Source organism: Lytechinus variegatus, chromosome 1 (genome assembly GCF_018143015.1).
Source record: "Lytechinus variegatus isolate NC3 chromosome 1, Lvar_3.0, whole genome shotgun sequence".
Lineage (NCBI taxonomy): Eukaryota > Metazoa > Echinodermata > Echinoidea > Temnopleuroida > Toxopneustidae > Lytechinus > Lytechinus variegatus.
In genome coordinates this window covers 80471081-80491767 of record NC_054740.1, presented here as the reverse complement: position 1 = coordinate 80491767, position 20687 = coordinate 80471081, and the positions used below count along the sequence as shown (strand labels likewise).

Here is a 20687-nt window from a genome sequence, read left to right as displayed (position 1 = left end):
GAAAACGCAAAAATGAAATGATTCATGAAAGGTATAAGATAAAAAATTGACAAAAAGCAGGAAAAGATAATAAAAAATATCTCATTTTGCCTTACTGTACATTCTATATATATATATTCATATAAATAAGATTATTTGCCAAATGTAAAATTACATGTACTTTGTAGCTAATTCTAGAATAATTTAAAGAATTCTCTGAATTCTGATTTATATCATATTCTTCCTCTTTCAGCTTCAAAGCAGAATAGAAATTGTGAGCTCTAACTCCTTAAACAAATTTTACAATCATTTTCTGTGGTAGCAATAAAATGGAACACTAATTTTCAAAGTAATATCTGTGGAGCGTTTAATGAAAAGACTTGTCGGACGTTTTATCCGACAAGTCCCATCCTATCCGACAATTACCATAGTAACAGTGCTTCTTAGCCAATGAAAATCAAGGAAAGCTAGCTGTCAGATCTGACAACTTGTCGGACAAAGATGTTGATGAAACACCCCCGAACTCAGTTTTTAGGTGATTGTACATTGTTTGCATTTATATGTTCATGTACATATTTACAAAGTTCAAAGATTAGAGATTATCTCATTTATAAACATAGGTCTGGTATTTTTTTTACAACATTCTTAGATTTATTACACTGATTGATTCCTGCACAAATCTTCTCTCATAATCAGAACATCACAGTGTGTTACATTATAAAATACATGATACTATATATCAAAACGTATACAAGAAAATGAAGAGTTCATCCCAAAGTTCAAAGGTCCTCTTCACCAATGCCTTCAAAGATTTCATTCTCCACCACAGCTGATGCACCTTGCGTCTTTCCACTAGCACTGTGTATTTTCTCCTAGAAGAGAAATGAAATCAAATCCACAATATATATAGGGAATTATGATTTTACAATATTTGTGGGTCCAGGGCCGATGAGCAGATTTGCTCTCAGAGTACAATGATTTGTAATTATTGTTACCGTTTAATTGTCTTATTTCAACAATTAGACTGCCATCATTCATCAATGCCATAACTTGAACAATACTGTATGTATAATGAATTAAATCCACCACAAATCATATAATCACATAAAGAGACTGGGTTACATACAATAATGAGACCAATTGTAAATACTGCTATGTTTGTAATCGAGGATGATGTAGAGATTATGATATCATTTAGGGTACCATATCTTCAATTCCCAAAATGAGCGGACTATTCAACATAAGTGCAGTCATCAAATTTTTCCTCTCTTTAAAGTCAAAGCATGTTATATGTATGCACAAGCCAAATTTCAATGGTTTTAATGCAGGCATGCTATTTATTTTAGACGTGTCATAACACGATGAATGCTAATGTTACTGTAAAACAGCTGTAAGTTGCATGCTCACAAGATTGATTTGAAAAAAAGAAACAAAACAAATACATGTACATCATCCACTGCTTCACTTCACTGATGACATTATACTATTGTCCCAGGGCATAGCCAGGAACAGATCAGTGTTATTCATGCAATCTCAATATCCATAATTTCCACCTAATGCCTGCCAGTGCATAGTATATTTGTGATTAAAAAATACTGCCAAACAGATGTTTGCACTTATCCATGTTCCAGGAGTATTGCTCCTCAAACAGCAGTCTACCCCCCCCCCTACATTCTCCATGTCATAAGTGGTTACTCACCGATATCTTTTTTACAGAGTCAATTGCCTTGGATGCTGTCTTGTTTTCTTCTGTAGGGCTCTGTGTGCAATAAAAAACCAACTCTAAATAAACATGCAAAACCACTAATTTGTATTGTGCTAATTAAATTTCTAGGAAGCAATTCATTCTAGTTTCTGAGATATGTGGTGATGTTCATAGCAATGCCATACAAATTTTTGATAAAATGCGTAAATCCCATTGGAAACGTGTACTGTAGCAAAGCAAACAACAGTTGCGCGCATTTAATATGCAAATGGACGGTCAGCCAAACCATCTCATCTGCACTGCATTGACTTTGCATGTGAAAGAGCGATACAATGTTTTGCTTGATCGTGCATATTGAAATCGTGGTCAGGGTTGCTGTATCCCTTATGGCATTTTTGTACCAGGAAAATCTAAGCCGCTCAAACCAAAATTACAAGCATGTAACTCTTTTGCGATATTTTCTCTGATTCTTGGTTTTGTGTACAAATAAAGATACAAATGTCTAGCAATTGTCTTGGTCTTTCCAACCATGTATTTTTCTAGCAATGAATTGTTGTCAGGCTGGGGAACAAAGAGTGGGAATTACAGTAAACTTTTGAATTGACTTTCTCTGGAATGGGTTTGCACTGTCATATGTGTGATACGAGTTCGGATACGATATGTCATAAGTAAAAATTTAGTCAACCAATTTAGTCAACAACCAAGCCAATATAAATTTCGCATCAGTATTAAATGAAAATCACTAGATATAAATGGGTTATTGTTTTTAGATTCTACTCTTGATCGCATATTACATGACATCAAGACAGATCCTTGTCATTCAAATGGTTGTTTGATATCGATCATTCAGCCCATTTTACAATGACGCCATCAACCTTGCAATTTTGGATCCATATGATTTTTTCCGTTGAACACCAGTTGGGACCATTGGCACTACGCATAAAACACTGTTTGCAGTGCATGTGTTGTCTGCGACAACTAACAGATGAAAATTATTTTTATTAGAGATGAAAATTATTGTCAGATGACAAGACCTATTTCTAGGTGTCATATACAGCAAATACTGAATGTTCTTTTCATTCGGTGAAAGATGAAATGAATGATCCATTCAACTTGCCTACGTCTCATTAAATGGATCATTTTTAAATATTTCATCTCATGAAGGATTCCGTCCATTGCACTCATAAACGTTCATTATTTGTATACTATTTTGAATATTTTGATTATACTAATGTGTGATGTACTTACAGGTGCACCATTGGGAATCTCAGGCCTGACTACAGGACTTGACGTTGAGATAGATGTGATCACCTGACCATCTCGTCCTTTGAACTGCCTTGTGGGACCTTTTACTCTGTCTTGTGGCTGAAGAGAGAAAGAGTATGACAAAAAACAAACATTTCAAGTCACAACCCAACTTTCTATTGTTACCTCTTGCAAGACTATGGGAGAAGACATAAAGATAGTCTGATAACTTGACCATCGCGAATTTTGAACTGCTTTATGATGAAAAAAAAAGATTAAAATCCATAATTTATTGTTCGCAATAGACATGAGATGAAATACTCCGAAAACTTGCTTTGCCCAATTGATCGTTGGCCCAGCAGCCGCTATGCAGCGTCAGATAGACGAGGCTCTATCCCTTTAATTGTTGAACACCAAACAGGGTAGCAGCAACTCCCATCTTTTAACGGCTTTTGGTCTGACGCGGCCGGGGTTTGAACCCTCAACCTCCCGGCTGTGAGACGGACGCTCTATCATCTGAGCCAACAAGCCGGTTATGGGACATGTTACTGTATACTCTGCTTTGCGGCTTAACAGAGTTGAAAATGAAATACATCATAAGCATGCAAGAAGTCGTGCACACATCCATTGAAAAACTACCTTGATCCTACATGTGCAAATTGTCTATACTCTCAAACAAAAACATGCTGTGCATCAGTCACATCACACCAGTATTATGGAACTATTATATTTTGACAAAAATTCATCAAGTACCTCTGAAAAAAAAATCATGTCATGATAATTATGATTCACACTTTTACTTCATAAAATTCATGAAACCAGATTGAAAATTGCTGCATAAAATTCATGAAACCAGATTGAAAATTGCTGCATAAAATTCATGAAACCAGATTGAAAATTGCTGTCCCCAATATGACAAAAGTATGTTGTTATTTCAGGGATAGCCATTCACCAAGGTCTGTTTTTCATGCACTGTTTATTTCCATAAGTTATTACAACATACCTAACTCTGAATGCTTCTTAATATGCATGCTTGGTTCTGAAGCACACATACCCCTCAATCATTTACATACTCTACCAAGCATTCACATACCCTCTTAAGATGTCCACCTTTCTTCTGAAGTAGCAGTTCATCCACCATGCTCTGCAGACATAGACTGATGAGAATGGCCTGCCGACTTCTAATAGTGACCCACTGCAGTTTATTTTTTGCTACCAAGTACTCAAAGGACAGTTCAAGCTGGCTGTCCTTGTCCACCACGATGGGTTCAGCACCAGACGCTCTCCTTGCCTCTTTGTCAGCCTGTGTGTATCAACACAAATGCAAGGTTACTGAAGGGTGATATGACATTTGCTCCTTCAACATTTGCTTCATTCTGTCTGAGACATAGGTTAAGGTAAGGGTCACAATAAGGTTTTAAATTAGGTTTAACTTTGGGTTCATGGTAGGGTATAATGTTAAACCCAGTGTTGAAGATGGTAATTTGAATAGCGGAGCAATTGTGGCAGGAACAAATATTATGGAACCTACCTGAAGAGGCTCATCTGGAACCTATTTCATAAAGACTAAACAACTATAACTTTGCCATTATCAAAGGGATATTCCAGATAGAAATTAATGTGATTTGAATGGATAAAATAAAATCAGACAAATAAAACACTGAAGATTTCATCAAAATTTGACAAGAAATGCAAATTTGTAAGATAATCATTGCTGCAACTTATACATGTATTTTTACACATACATTTGTGAAAATATGAAAAAATATGATTTCATGTAATAAAATAAGAAAAGGTTGAGAGTACATGACATCATCAGCTTACCTAATGCATATTCATGACATGTGCATATATAAATGCTTTCACAATATATTGCCCAAATTTCAAATGAAATTTAAAAAAAACTTCATTTGATGAAATAAACAGCATTATGTTTGGTGAATTTTGCTTGATTATTTTCAGCCTGAAGAACTCCTTTCAACTATCATTGACTTTCACTGGCTGTTAAGCAATATTACCATGGTAGTTGCCATAATGGCAAAGGTATCATAGCAGTAACTCTTCAGGAAACATTCCCCAGATGAATGTGATGACATGAACATATGAATCTACCTTGGGCCACCATGAACCAATTCAAGTCAAATTTAGTATGTGTAGCTTTTTCATCATGCTCTCTAAATATATGTTTGAGGAAATACTGAAATACACAAAAACAGAAATTGTATAATATCAGGCTTTTGTACAGGACACTTACACTATTAGTTATCCTCCAACATCTCATCCTAGTGATTTTGAAGATGCCCTCTTTGGTTGACTTGTCTGGGAGTTCAACTCTGAAGTAGAGTTCCTTGTTGCCTGCATTGATAATTGTCTTGGTCTCTGGTTCTGGGTAGTTGACTATGCACTGCTTGAACTGCAATGTGCCGTAGTACTTAAGGGTTTGTGCAAATTTGATATACTATAGAAAAAAACGAGGGAGAGATAAACAAATCAAATAATGATAGAAAGGGGGAAGAGAAGAGGGAAATACATAAAAATGAATTAAAAACATAAGAAAAAAAAGATATACAGATTGAATGAATCGATTCCAAATTTCCAATTAATCAATAAAAAAATATTGAATAGCTTCAACAATTGTTTTGACAATAAAGACCAACTTGACTGAACCATAAAATGTTAAAACAATAGTAATTCCACATGTTTAGAGAGGAATAAAAGTTTCACAGGACAACAAGGAGAAAATTGCAATATTTCATCCGATAATATACAAAAAAAATAGTGAGTGGGGGACGTCATCAGTCCCTCATTTGCATACCAACCAGGATGTGCATACAACTGTTATTTAAACTGGGCAAACGTAAAAAGTTTCATTTCACTTTATTTCACATCCGATTTTGTTGAAATTTTCAGTGATATGCTTGTAGGATTTTTTAACTTTTTATTCAAATGAACTATTCGTTGGGGTGAACTTGTCCTTTAAAGCCAATCTAAGTTTTTGTAAATTCCTCCAAAATTGCACTATTCCAATCCATTACGAGATTATACACATGTGTAAGCCTCAAAACAGTAAGTATGTGGAGGATATAAAATAAACAAATGTGTTTTACGGACGCCGGACCCAAATAAAACATCTGCATATATTTCAATACTTTTTATCTCAAGCATGTGATGAGTTGAATATTTCAGGATATATTCTTTGTCTCCATTTTCCTGATATTGATTTGCTAAATGTATAAGACAATAGCTTCGGAGGGTTTTTTTAAAGAAAAGTAAAATTGAATATATCAACCATGAATGTTTAAGATGTTGGATCTGTCAACTCCTTGAACACTCTTAAGAGGATAACATTTGAGCATGAACAGTATTCCTAAAAACCTTTTGGTTGTTTTGGTTTTACTCAAAATTCAGCACAAACGCAACCCTTAGGATTTTCTGAATCATCGATGATATGGGGGATATGAATAGTGTACCTACCTCTTTCTTAGAATTCTTAGCCTTGAGGGAATGTAACCTAGCCATTTGATCTTCTGAAGCTAACACCCATCCTCTGCTTACATCACTAAGGGCCTACACAGTGAAAACAAACAAAATAATGAAGATTTTTCACATATATTTAGTTCTGCCTTGGCCTTTGGCAATTGACAACAAACAGGGTTCAATCAAAGTGAGAGACAAATAATAATAATAATAATAGCTGGATTTATAAAGCGCTTTTTGCCTGAGGATACAAAGCGCTGCTATTATTACCCCAGCTTTAGCTCGAGCTACCATCACCGGGGCTCAGTGCATTCAAGGAAATAATCCTGCCGGTACCCATTCACCTCACCTGGGTCGAGTGCAGCACATTGTGGATAAATTTCTTGCTATAGGTAAACATGCCATGGCTAGGATTCGAACCCACGACCCTCTGTTTCAAAGGCGAGAGTCAGAACCACTAGACCACGGCGCGCCCACATTCTAATAGTACTATGTGATGTTCTTGAGTGCGAATAGTCTTAGCCTGTTCCGAGAATGGGTCATTGTATATTTTTTTTATATCCCTTCTACTCATACCATTTTACAGCAAAACAAATTTTAATGTCGATATAAAATAATCATTTAAAGTTGAGAAAATAATAAATCTTCCCATATGGATTGTCTGTTTAGCGAGCGCACCTGGTTAGTACAGCTCGCCGAAAGTTTCCCGTGGCATGCAGTGGAGAGTACCGTTTGGCTGAGCAGCACTCTGCTGGCGCCACACAGCTCGCGAATCACGAGGTAAAAAACATATAGTTACAATCTTAAGTAAGGGATATAATAACTTTTATAATCTGAAAGAATATACAGCATTTAATTTGTTGAAAACTTATTATAACATCCTTAATTAAAACATCCTTCTAAACAAGCTTTGATGATACAACACTCATAACATATACCTGATCATGAGATCTATTTGGCCAACAGAGGAAATCCTGCCTACAGCTTGTCAAAAAGGAAAGTGCTAATTCTCTTTCTCCACATTTCAGACTTTACATCCTTCTTAATGATACCATCACTTGGCACTTTAAATAATGTGTTCAGTATTAGCGACCACAAAAAATACATTGTACAATCCTAAAGCAAGCCACTTTAACAAAACTAAATATAAATCAAAGGGTATAGACAAACCTGTACATAGAGTAATTGTAGAGCAACCCTATCATCAAGAAGATCACTATCATAATTTGGATCCCAGTAACTGCAAAGGTAACACAAAAACAGAGATGGTTGTCATTTGTATGGGGGATAGGTTAAAGGAAACCAAAACCCAAGAAGAGAAGCAATCTTATTAGAAAGAGTAAAATGAAAGGAACAAATTTAAAACAGTTTCATCAAAATTGGTTACGAAATAAGTAAGCTATGGACACAAATTGTCAGATTTTCCCCTTTATTTTACATATTTCTCCTCCTGACCTTGACATATGTGGTGTGAATTATATTTTTCCATGTCATATGTTGTGCTCTGAAGGAGGCAAGATGCAATTTGAAAGATAATGACTAAAATCTGAAAATTTATGTACAAAACAAATGGAGAGTTGTCCACAAAATCAGCCATTTTGAAGCATGCTTGCCAATTTGAGGATTCCCATAGAAAGTAAAGCAAGACTTTTCAGACGTCCATAACTTGCTTATTTCGTAACCGATTTTGAACTTTTTTTTATTATTCCTCTCATTTTACTCTTTCTAATAAGATTGTTTCTCTTCTTGGGTTTTGGTTTCCTTTAATGGGGATGTTGAAAAAAATGACAAGATTTTAATAGTTGGATGTGCAAAAGGATTTTGAGTTTTAATCAATTTTGTCTCAAAACTTTATCAGCTACATAATCAGGATGTGAATATAGGATATAAATATGTCCACTTTTAAGTGTGCATACACCATGTGTGTAATAATCTATCCAGGGCAGCAACTTGGTTTTTGTTCGCTGTTCTTCAAGCTAATATTTTATTATAAAATTTCTAAAATATAGGACAGGTGGAAGGGTAGAAAATCACATCACTATTTAAATAGGCTTTGGTATAGCTTAGATATGGATTGAACCTATGACTCCCAATTCACAGGGCAGGTGCTCTACCACAGAGCCCTACAAGATAAAAGCTTTCAAATTCCCAGAAGCATGCATAAATAAGTGCTTTCACATCACAAGCATGCATGATTAAACACAAATCAACAGATTCAAAAACTTTCAGAGACATGCATTGTAAATCTTGGACAAGTCAGATGCATATATATGCAAGAAAATGAAGCCTGTGTTAGTGTGTTGATTCTCAATATTGACTAATCTCATTCAGAGAATATAAATCTTTTACAAATACTGACATAAAAGGTCAAGAGTAGTAAAAAGAAGTGGTTTGACATACCTTAAAGGCAATGCATCCACACAACCTTATCTTTCTTAGTTTGTACATTGTACACTGTTCTTAACAGGAATTGAAATAATGCTGCCTTCGGGATATTTGTTTAATATGAAAATAAATTGCAAGAAATCATGTACAGGTATGTAACTGCTCACTGGTGACCCTTCCGTGGATGTTGAATAAGATTCTCAATCATTTTTATTCCCATCAGCCGCAGATGAAATCTGATCTTTGCGTATTAAAATGAAATACCTTTTAACAGGCATCTGAATAGATAATTCTACATTTCAATAATAATAATAATCGGCTTTTATATAGCATTTATCAGAACGACACGTCTAAGCGCTCTACAGATATATCATTACCCCAGTCATCGGATTCAATCAGTCACTCCCGCACACAATGCATGCACATCCTTCACTCTCTGGGGAGTATTCTAGTCAGTCGCCGGTGAGGCGCACACAGTAATAGACAAGCTACAATGACTTTCAAATCCTACCAGGTACCCATTTAGCACCTGGGTCGAGAATGGCAAAGTGTGGATTAACGCCTTGCCAAAGCATGCCAGATCTTTTGAAAAAGGTTATCAGAATCACACTCATATTATGTAACGAGTGGAATGCCTCTGGCCGTCTCACCTGCATCACCCGGTTCAATGTAGCAGCAGTGCTGACTTTGAATACTACTCTAATTCGCACAAGATGTTCAGTGATACATGGTTACTCTTATGTCTACTTTTTATGAACTAGACCAATAAACTTACAGAGATATGATGGTTATTCAACAAAAAACCCAACATGGCCAAAGTTCATTGACCTTACATGACCTTTGACCTTGATCATGTGACCTCAAACTCGAACAGGATGTTCAGTGATACTTGATTACTCTTATGTACAAGTTTCATGAATCAGATCCATAAACTTTCAAAGTTATGATGGTAATTCAACAGATACACCCAATTCGGCCAAATTTCATTGACCTTTCACCTTGGTCATGTGACCTGAAACGTGCACAGGATGTTCAGTGATACTTGATTACTCTAATGTCCAAGTTTAATGAACTAGACCAATAAACTTTCAAAGTTATGATGGTAATTCAACAGATACCCCCGATTCGGCCAAAGTTCATTGACCCTAAATGACCTTTGACCTTAATCATGAGACCTGAAACTTGCACAAAATTTTCAGTGATGCTTGATTACTATTATGTCCAAGTTTCATGAATCAGATCCATAAACTTTCAAAGTTATGATGGGAATTCAACAGATATCCCCAATTCGGCCAAAGTTCATTGACCCTAAATGACCTTTGACCTTGGTCATGTGACGTGAAACTCATGCAGGATGTTCAGTGATACTTGATTAACCTTATGTCCAAGTTTCTAGGTCCATATATTTTCTAAGTTATGATGACATTTCAAAAACTTAACCTCAGGTTAAGATTTCGATGTTGATTCCTCCAACATGGTCTAAGTTCATTGACCCTAAATGACCTTTGACCTTGGTCATGTGACATGAAACTCTAATAGGATGTTCAGTAATACTTGATTAACCTTATGGCCAAGTTTTATTAACTAGGTCCATATACTTTCTAAGTTATGACGTCATTTCAAAAACTTAACCTCAGGTTAAGATTTGATGTTGACGCCGCCGCCGTCGGAAAAGCGGCGCCTATAGTCTCACTTTGCTTCGCAGGTGAGACAAAAACAGAGAAAATGTCATGTGTACATCACATAAATTTGTGAAATGACCCCCAGGAAATCTATTTTCTTGAAATCTCTTCTGATACTCACTTTCTTCTGAGGACTATTTTACATGTTCCTGTGGCAGCTTTCAATGAGATGTACGGCGATTCAAAATCTTGGATTCTTCTGATGACTGAAACATAAATGATTGAAATTTGTTTCAAAAATACTTTACCAATCAAATCAATTCATTTATTTCCACAATAATATAAAAACATTACAAATATGTACAAAATGGGAAACAAACATAATTGAAAAGGAAAGTGAACCGAGTTGTTCAAAAATAATACAAAGAAATGTACATTACTGTGGGGAGAGCAGAAGAAGACAAAATAAGTCTTAGAATTAGGCACCCAACATAAAATAAATAACTTGAACAATATCATATTTCCATTGTAATATTGCTATTAATTCTACAATTCACTAGAAATCATTGCCATCAATACAATGATAAGCCTCACAGGATGTCTTCTTTTGCTAGGGAAAATTCTGAGACTCGATTTTTTTTTCTTTCCTATCATAGTAGGATTTGGGGTGTTTGTTTTCAGATGGAATACCCATTTAAAGGGGAATGCTACTTGCAGATTTTGTGATTCAATATTTACTTGTGTCTCTGACAAAGAATACCTGAACATTTATTTCATACCCATATTGTTGTTTTCTTGTCATTTAATCACAATTTATTTTGCACACTTGTCATTGCATGACTGAAATAATCTGCACTTGGTGGATGAATTGGCAGCAGGTAGCCAATAAAATTGGGTACTATGTTCAAAAACACTTTCGGGGAGCCACATGTTCTACTGACTAAGATGGATTAAATATGAATATCAGTACAAAAGAAAACTGATAAAATGTATTTATTGCAATGTAATTTTGGTAACAAATCCTAAAAGCACCAAAGGTTTACTTTATTCAGGTTCTAAACAATATACATGTATGTAAATACACTGCATATGAATCTTGTTCGTGTGCAGTTAACCTTTTTTACATTCTAGAACAGCCAAAATAAAAGCCAACTGCATTGTAGAAGATCACAAGACTGCTCTGATGCAACTACCACTCTAGATTAATATCACCTTTCTGAAAATAAAAATGCGTTGTAAGATGATCTTATCAACTCTGATTGAGTTTTTTTAATTGGTATAAGTGGGTATAAATGACTTAATTTATGAAATCTCATTGCAGTGATTTGCACAGTGTAATGGAACAGTCACATTTCACTTACGATGGCCCTATGTCGAGTTGAAAACAGCAATTTTTATCATTTTTGTACTGTAGCTTCCTGTATGTGTTTGGTATAGAAATCCATAAAATAACTGTTTTTGACTGACCATGCGGACACCATAGGGGACATTTGACTGAAGCATTACATGTAGGTGAATTTAATGAGAGGGTTCTTACTGGTTCCAGCTTCTTCATCCTTGTCTTTGATAACCAGAAAGAGAGCAAAGTAATAGGTGAATTGTTCAGGTAAACCAATCTCTGATGTCACTCTCTGGATCAACAAATGCAAACAAAGATTGATTACTACTTTTTATCATTATTTATCTAGTATTATTTGTAAAAAAAAAACTAGAAATTTGACATGTCCATAGGACACAAGATGCCCCAGCTTAATGCCAACAGAAATTCATTTAATATGATTGAACTTAATATCGTGCAGAAACCAATATGCATACATGTATACATGTATATAACGAAAAAATTTAGACCTTTCAACAAACTCGCATATATACAGTATAATGAGCTGCGACCTTTGACCTGCACACTCCGAATGTGAACTTAGCCTGTATTTTGGTGTCATCTACCTACACACATAAATTTTCTTAAATCCATTAAACATTTTTCAAGTTATTGCACGGAAACCAACTTGCAGATTTAATGAGCTTTGACCTTAACCTGCAGACTCTGAATTCGATCTTAGCCTGGATTTTGGTTTCATCTACCTACACACCAAAATTTTTTTAAAACCCATTAAATATTTTTCGAGTTATTGCACGGAAACCAACTCGCACATTAAATGAGCTGTGACCTTTGACCTGCGGACTCGGAATTCAAACTTAGCCTGTATTTTGGTGTAATCTTCCACCACACCAAAATTTTTTTAAATCCATTAGATATTTTACGAGTCATTGTGCAGAAACCAAGTGTGGGAACGGACAGAAGGACGGACAGGGGCAACGCTTACAATGTAATGCCCACTCCGGACTTCGTCTGCGAGGGCATAAAAAATCTCTTGCACAAATATTCTCAACATTAATCAGAAGTATGATAACTCAAAATACAGAAATCATAAAATGCATTGCATGAGGTTAGAAGTGCCTTTAGTGGGGAATCAAACCCCAGATCCTCACATTTAATTGATTAAGCCCTATGTCTGGGATGATTCAGGCCAAATTAAACAGTGAAAACAATTTGAGGTCAATGGGTAACAGCGGGGGCTAACAACCACTTGGCTGCCTCCTCTACTTAAAGCTTTTTCTGTTGTAAAGATTATTATTCTAATTTAATCTCACATAAATTATTTTGTTCATTATATCAGTTTTTGTTGATTCATCATGGAAGTTGAATTGGGTGAATATTTAAATCAGATTAAGCCCTCTCAATTTCTATGATGTTATCAATTTTATGATAGAAGCCATTTAAACTCCATTTACATGCATACTACAAAATTATTGCTCGAGATTTCATTCCATTTCATTAAGTCCCCAAAAGTATACCTATTAAGGTATGAGCACATACTCGCAAAGGGTCAAGCATGTGAGCAACATAACATAGAAAATTCAACACTTACACAAACCTTGGGTGGTTAATCCACAGGTCACAAGTGCGATCCTCTCCAGATTTTTCAACATTACAAAATGATCTCCATTCTATGTCTATTTTGAAAACATGTTCCACTATCTTATCTACTTCATGTCTATTATGACATATGACTGCAAATATGTACAATAGTACAAAGTCACTTTCTAAAAGGGTTTTCATTGCAAAATATATCAAGACTGACTAATGTTTGACTTCATGAAAACGGTATTTAGTATTTATTCATGCCACAGTATACCAGCCAATATGAAACTGCAATACCAGTGAAGAAATATAATGATTAACATATATCCCACAGACTGAACCATACTGTTTTGGTACATAATGGTATATTCTGTGATGTACATAAATTTGTGTGTGTTCTTACTGGTTTTGTGTTTGAATAATGTAATACAGTTCAATTATTCAAATACTCTCCTCAGGCTAAAACATTTTTTTAATATTCTTTTAATTTTATGGAAACTGCAAGTGGGGTAATAAAACATTAAGATACTAAAACAGTTCAGTTGGCTAACAAAAACATGGCTGCCATGACACCAAAACATAAGGTCTTCCCTTCAAATGGCATGCATATTTTATTTAAATATATAACATTGGATTGAATAGGACATTGTATGATGGAATCTTTTAATTTCAACACAAAATGATTTTCCCCAATACTAGTATTTGAGGTAAGATTAAAAGGCAACACACCTCTAAAACATCATCTGTTTGATCTGTTGATTTGATGTCCACTTTGACCCTACTACCGTTCATCATAAAGACTTCAAGCTGAACATCTTCAGGTTCTTCCTTTCTCGTCTCTTTCTGTGATGTAAGGAGGAAGCCATTGAAAATATCGCTGTTTGCTATCCTTGGATCTTGACTTACTGCATGAAAAAAAAATATCACATTAACACTTTCTTTTTAAAAGGGTTAATAAAATCTAGGTTGTAAGCCACATGTAGATGGATTTTTGACTGGACATTGTCAAAATTTATTCCTCTGCCATTGTGAAATCTAAACTCAAGAGGTAATGATTTAGTGAAGTAGAGACTTGTACACATTAACTAAAGATAACATAAATTCGTATGTCAGGGGACCTTTATTAATCTCTCACTTCAATAACATGCTAAAAGTCTTTTTATTGTTATTTTTTATTGATTTGATTTGAATTTATTGATTAATCATTACATTTGTTTGTGGTTGATCAAAATACAGGAAACTGATTAATATAATAAAAAGTGGAACGCCTCTGGCAGTCTCATCTGCATAACACGACTCGATATAACAGCACTGCTGACATTGAAAACAGCTGTTGAATAAATATTCACAAAAGAAAACATTCACATGAAAATAAAATACTATGTTCATTGACCCAAAATGATCTTTGACCATGATATGTAACCTAAGATGTATGCAAAATAATCATTTGCACTTGATTACCCTTATGTTTGTTTCATGAACAGTTACAATGCCAATTCAACAAATACCCCCAACATGGCCAGAGTTATTGACCCTAAATGACCTTTGACCTTGGTCATGTGACCTGAAACTCGCACAGGATGTTTAGTGATACCTGATTACTCTATGTCCATGTTTTATAAACTAGCTCCATTAAAATTTAGTTACGATGGAAATTCAACAAATTCCCTTCATATGCCAAAAGTTCATTGACCCTAAATGACCTTTGACCTTGGTCATGTGACCTGAAACTCTGGCAGGATGTTCAGTAATACTTCATTACCTTTTGACAGCTTCATGAATTAGGTCCATATGCTTTCTAAGTTGTGATGACATTTCTAACACTTAACCATAGGTTAAGATTTGACGCCACCCCCGCCGTCGGATAAGCAGCGCCTATAGTCTCGCTCTTCTTTACAGGCGAGACAATGAAAACTAATCCAGACACTATTACTTACTGATCTGTATGTACTTTTCAAGCTTCTCCCTTCTTTCCTCTGTTTGAGCAGGGGTGAGGGATAGAAACTTCTTGGGGGGAAATTTCTGGTATCCCGTAAAGCTGTTGCCAAATTCCTTCTTGACTTGTTCATTAAAGTCATGGAGCTGCGAGTAGCGAACTGAGCAGTGGAAGACCCCATTCACATGGACATTATAAACCTGAAGGGAAAGTGAAGCCAGAATGACAGTTGAAAAGGCATTTTTCACATATATATTGATACATCAAGGATCAAGGAGAATGAGTGATTCCACTTGATTTGTGTAAATCAGAGCTACAGAATTTCTTCAGCCTAGTTGATATCTCATTTTAAAGCTTAACAATAGAGCTAATAGTGTGCATAATATTATTTCAAAAGAGGCTCACAATAAAAATTGGTATCAGTATGTATGACATAAGGTAGGGTGTGGCGGAGCAAGTGGATCAGGAGGCACAGGAGGATGAGATTCCAGCTTGGCCATTGATTGCGTGAACTCCACAAAAATTTGCACAGTTGTAGTCAGGGGTGTGAGCAAGAACAAATTAAAATAGCTGAAATTGCAAAAGCTCCTATACTTTTGTACAGACAAAAAACAAAGAATGCTAAAATAAGCTTGACAATTAAGAACAAATATAGCTGAAATCAGCTAAATAGCTGAACTCTCACACCCCTGTGTAGTGTAAGATATCATCTACATGGATGTACAATTAATTTTTCCAAAATAGTCCATTTTTTTTAAATGATTACTTATCTATGCTAATCTGATAATAGAATTTTGTAAATTTAATAATTAAGGTTAAAGTTGCTGTAATTAACTTAAAAAAAGGACCCCCAACTGTTATTTCTAAATTCACAGACTCTTTGTATGATTCTGATCAAATATACTTTTAAGAAAAATTGGTATCAGAATAATTTTTCCTTATGTATTTTATTGTTTTTAAAAATCTCTAATGCATTTCCTTGTTTTCTGTCTTTTTGTTTTTCATTGTTTGTTCAGCCCAGAGTTTCTTAATAAGCCCAGGAGGTTCCTAGAAAGTAAAAATCATTTACTAATGTGTGCTTACTCTCCAAGGAGCCAGGGATTGTGTCCCATTCATGTTCCTGTACCACAAAACAAAAAACAAGTGGAATGCCTCTGGCCGTCTCACCTGCATCACGCGGTTCAATATAGCAGCAGTGCTGACTTTGAATACTACTCTAACTCGCACAAGATGTTCAGTGATACATGGTTACTCTTATGTCCACTTTTTGTGAACTAGACCAATAAACTTACAGAGATATGATGGTTATTCAACAAAAAAAACCCAACATGGCCAAAGTTCATTGACCTTACATGACCTTTGACCTTGATCATGTGACCTGAAACTCGAACAGGATGTTCAGTGATGCTTGATTACTCTTATGTACAAGTTTCATGAATCAGATCCATAAACTTTCAAAGTTAGGATGGTAATTCAACAGATACACCCAATTCGGCCAAAGTTCATTGACCTTTGACCTTGGTATGTGACCTGAAACGCGCACAGGATGTTCAGTGATACTTGATTACTCTAATGTCCAAGTTTAATGAACTAGACCAATAAACTTTCAAAGTTATGATGGTAATTCAACAGACACCCCCGATTCGGCCAAAGTTCATTGACCCTAAATGACCTTTGACCTTAATCATGAGACCTGAAACTTGCACAAAATGTTCAGTGATGCTTGATTACTATTATGTCCAAGTTTCATGAATCAGATCCATAAACTTTCAAAGTTCTGATGGGAATTCAACAGATATCCCCAATTCGGCCAAAGTTCATTGACCCTAAATGACCTTTGACCTTGGTCATGTGACGTGAAACTCATGCAGGATGTTCAGTGATACTTGATTAACCTTATGTCCAAGTTTCATGAACTAGGTCCATATATTTTCTAAGTTATGATGACATTTCAAAAACTTAACCTCAGGTTAAGATTTCGATGTTGATTCCTCCAACATGGTCTAAGTTCATTGACCCTAAATGACCTTTGACCTTGGTCATGTGACATGAAACTCTAATAGGATGTTCAGTAATACTTGATTAACCTTATGGCCAAGTTTTATTAACTAGGTCCATATACTTTCTAAGTTATGATGTCATTTCAAAAACTTAACCTCAGGTTAAGATTTGATGTTGACGCCGCCGCCGTCGCCGCCGCCGTCGGAAAAGCGGCGCCTATAGTCTCACTTTGCTTCGCAGGTGAGACAAAAATTGCCCCCTAGATTTCTACTTTCCTTCTGAAAGATTTAGCCCTAAATCAGTGATTATAAATAAATAGTATAATACTGCTAATTATTTATAATCATTTTATAAATTTTAGTATTTGTTAAATAATAATTTCTATCTAAAAATTGTTCTTCAAAACGGCATCGCTAACCGGATGTACGTCATACATAAGCGCTTCAAGGGTCAACCCTGTTGTATTTGCGTTGTGTACATTTGGATCGAGGGATCTACACGACATCAGTCTGGTAAGAAACCTTCATTTTTAAACATTTCAATTGACAATTGTTTTAAAGCTTCCTACGCATTAGGCGTAGGAAGGTGTAGAGATTAATAAAATCACAACAATTTACATGTCTCTTACATATGAAGGGCGGTTCAAGACTCCAATGATGAAGAAGTATATGTCAAAGTATTTTAAAAAGACATCATCATGGAGTCCTCAAGACTAGGACAATCAATAGATCATTCAATGATGATTGAAATACAAAGAAACTATCAAAACTGTTGTTAAAATGCCACTATTGCATCCATTTTGAAATTGTAAAATAATTGAATCAATAAAGATCCCACCATGTCAGGCCATCCATAACTGGACTTGTATTTGTTGTTTTCAGACCCCTATCAACTATTGGATAAATTTGCCAAATCGTATTTTTCGGTATCTAAAGATTTAAACTTATGTTAAACTATATTTTGATGATGTTGGAATCATAAAAAAGAATGTATAATCATCATCATTATACAAAGAAAACCATCATGGTTTACCTCCGTTAACTATCAAAATTTGATATCCCAGGGGTACCTATCTCAACATCTGCATGTGATTTTTTAGTCATGAAATGAATTATTCAGAATTTCATTTTCTCAGTAATTGAATGTTCCAATCTTCATAGTTAAGTATGTATGATGTATAATTTACTTCTGCTATTATTTTGAAAAGATGTACCAGTATGTCCCAATTCATCAAAATATTTGCAATTCTGTCATAATTGTTCTTTTTGAAAATTATGCTATTTTGTGACTAAGGCAACGTCTCGTCTGTTCTCTTTACTGATAGTATCGATACCAAGGTATTTTAGTTAGGAAGCCTTTCGTGAAATGGGTTTAGTAAGATAGGAACTAACTCAGTGGTTGGTGGATAAAGATACGACTAACTTGTCCTGGGGCCCGTTTCATAAAGAGTTACAACTGTTGTAACTTTGCCTTTATGGCAACTACCATGGCAACCTAGATTCTGATTGGCTCCTGAGCCCTTTTACCATGGTAGTTGCCATAATGGCAAAGTTACAACAGTTGCAAGTCCTTTATGAAACAGGAGAAACAGGAGAAACGGGCCCCTGATTTTCGGACCAGTACCAGTACCAGCGCCTCTACTCAAATTTTCATAATTTTGGTACCGTATGATTCCAAATTTTCTATCCTATGATAAATCCTAAATCTCTTAGATATACGTTAGATATGACTTAATAAACGTTCTCCTTTTTTTTTTTAAATTTTAGTGGAGGGAACATATGATGCACCACGCCGTACACCGGGGTACCGTAGTACCCTGGGGTACGGCGTTGTGCAGCGCCATCTCATGTTGTAATAGTGTACAGTTACATTGTTGTCATGGTGATCACGGTCGTACGACCGGTGCGACAATCATGACAATGAATGGGGACAATGATCACAACGCCTATTTCCTTTCTTTGATACAATCTAATGCCAATATAGTAAACAAATTATGTTATACTTAAGAATTTAAGTATACTTTTCGACAGCTAACTTACACAAAAGATTAGCTTATAAATAGCCCCAAAACTCAATATTCAACTAAATAATTGAATTGAAGACATAAGATCAATAATGACAACTACAGGTATCATTATTAAGCAGTGAAGATTAGAACAGAACATGAAAATTAGAATAAAGTTATCATTTGCATGCATTGACATGTTACATATAACATAAGATCACTAAAAAGAAAAAAAATCTGTACAAAACATTAAAATATACTTGTACACATTTTTTGGTAACCCAGGGTACAGCGCAAAAAATAAAATAAATAATTCAACAAAATGGCGGATTATTATTTGGTACCCCAGGGTACCAAATACTGCATCATATGGAAATCTTGCCCTGATGCGAAATTGCATTAGCGCCGATTTGAATTGTGGGCGTGAATGACCTCCCACACTCCATTCTTAAAACACACACAACACAATGAATGGGACTACAATGTTGAACCTAAGAAAAAGGGAACCCTCCCACTAAACCGTAAAGTCGAGGCTTACTGCTGATAATGGCGGAATGGTCTCAACAAAAAAACAAAACTAATTTTCTTACCCTATAACTCGATCCATGCTCGTCTTTGCATTCTTGCGTGTCGGGAATTGAGAAATGCATTCTTAAAATTATTCAGTGTTCTTTGACGGGAGAGCCAGACTTGCATTGACGCTTGTGTGATGTTCGAGTCTAGTCGAGTCTAGTCGAGTCTAGTCGAGTCGGATCTATCGTGTGGCGCTGGCCGTACCGTACGTGGGACTTGTTTGTAGTTAGTAGTACAGCCTGGCCACCCCCCCCCGTGTCTGTGTGCGTGTATTTGAGTTTTGTCAGACGTGTATCAATCAGATATGATTATTTACGTCTGGGACCGACCTTTAACGATCACCATCCGAAAGACGTGACCAGGGCTCGAACCTCGAACCTCTGCATCAATTTGTAACTTCCCCACAGCTTGGATTACAGGCGCACGCCACAACGCCCAGTTGTGGCGCAGTGTGCTATTAGGTGGATCCGAAATCTGCTTAGGTGGATCCACGCCCCCCCCCCCCCCCCATTGGCGGAGAGAGAAAAAAAAGGAGGAAAAGAGAGAAAAAAGAAGAGGAAGACGAGTGAATAATTAAGTTGAGGAGAAGACTTGGAAAACAAAACAAACAAAAAATGTCATATATTTTTTTTGCTCGCGCTTCGCGCTCGCATTGACTGCTAGGTGATTTACATATCTTGCTCCATCTGGAGCTCAAAAATATCAATATCAAGCGCAGGGGGCGCCCCCCCCCTAGTATTTGAGCGCCGCTCAAAAAAAAGAGAACTGAGTAAAGAAAAGGCGCTCATAAGGCTTGAAAAAAATAAAGGGAAAAAAAAGAAAAGGCGCCGCTTAAA

General features: G+C 35.7%; 1 protein-coding gene across 1 annotated transcript; it reads right to left on the bottom strand.

Annotated features, from left to right (window-relative positions):
* Nucleotides 1–578: 578 nt before the first annotated feature.
* Nucleotides 579–20009, bottom strand: LOC121424725 (sorting nexin-17-like). The gene is made up of 12 exons (XM_041620481.1): nt 19869–20009; nt 15274–15472; nt 14066–14241; nt 11951–12044; nt 10595–10679; nt 7577–7646; nt 6404–6496; nt 5184–5387; nt 4023–4232; nt 2933–3049; nt 1679–1738; nt 579–851 (listed from the first exon to the last, which is right to left on the bottom strand). Exons 1-12 carry the CDS (start codon nt 19926–19928, stop codon nt 759–761), a joined length of 1461 nt encoding a protein of 486 aa, XP_041476415.1. The 5' UTR covers nt 19929–20009; the 3' UTR covers nt 579–758.
* Between the last annotated feature and the right edge of the window lie 678 nt (nt 20010–20687).

Coding starts and splice junctions, on each gene's coding strand:
- LOC121424725 (XM_041620481.1), bottom strand. CDS start 19,928: ATGCATTTCTCAATTCCCGACACGCAAGAATGCAAAGACGAGCATGGA. Junction 6,497..7,576: donor TACAATTACTCTATGTACAG/GTTTGTCTATAC, acceptor TTCACTGTGTAG/GCCCTTAGTGATGTAAGCAG. Junction 5,388..6,403: donor CTAAGAATTCTAAGAAAGAG/GTAGGTACACTA, acceptor TTTTTTCTATAG/TATATCAAATTTGCACAAAC.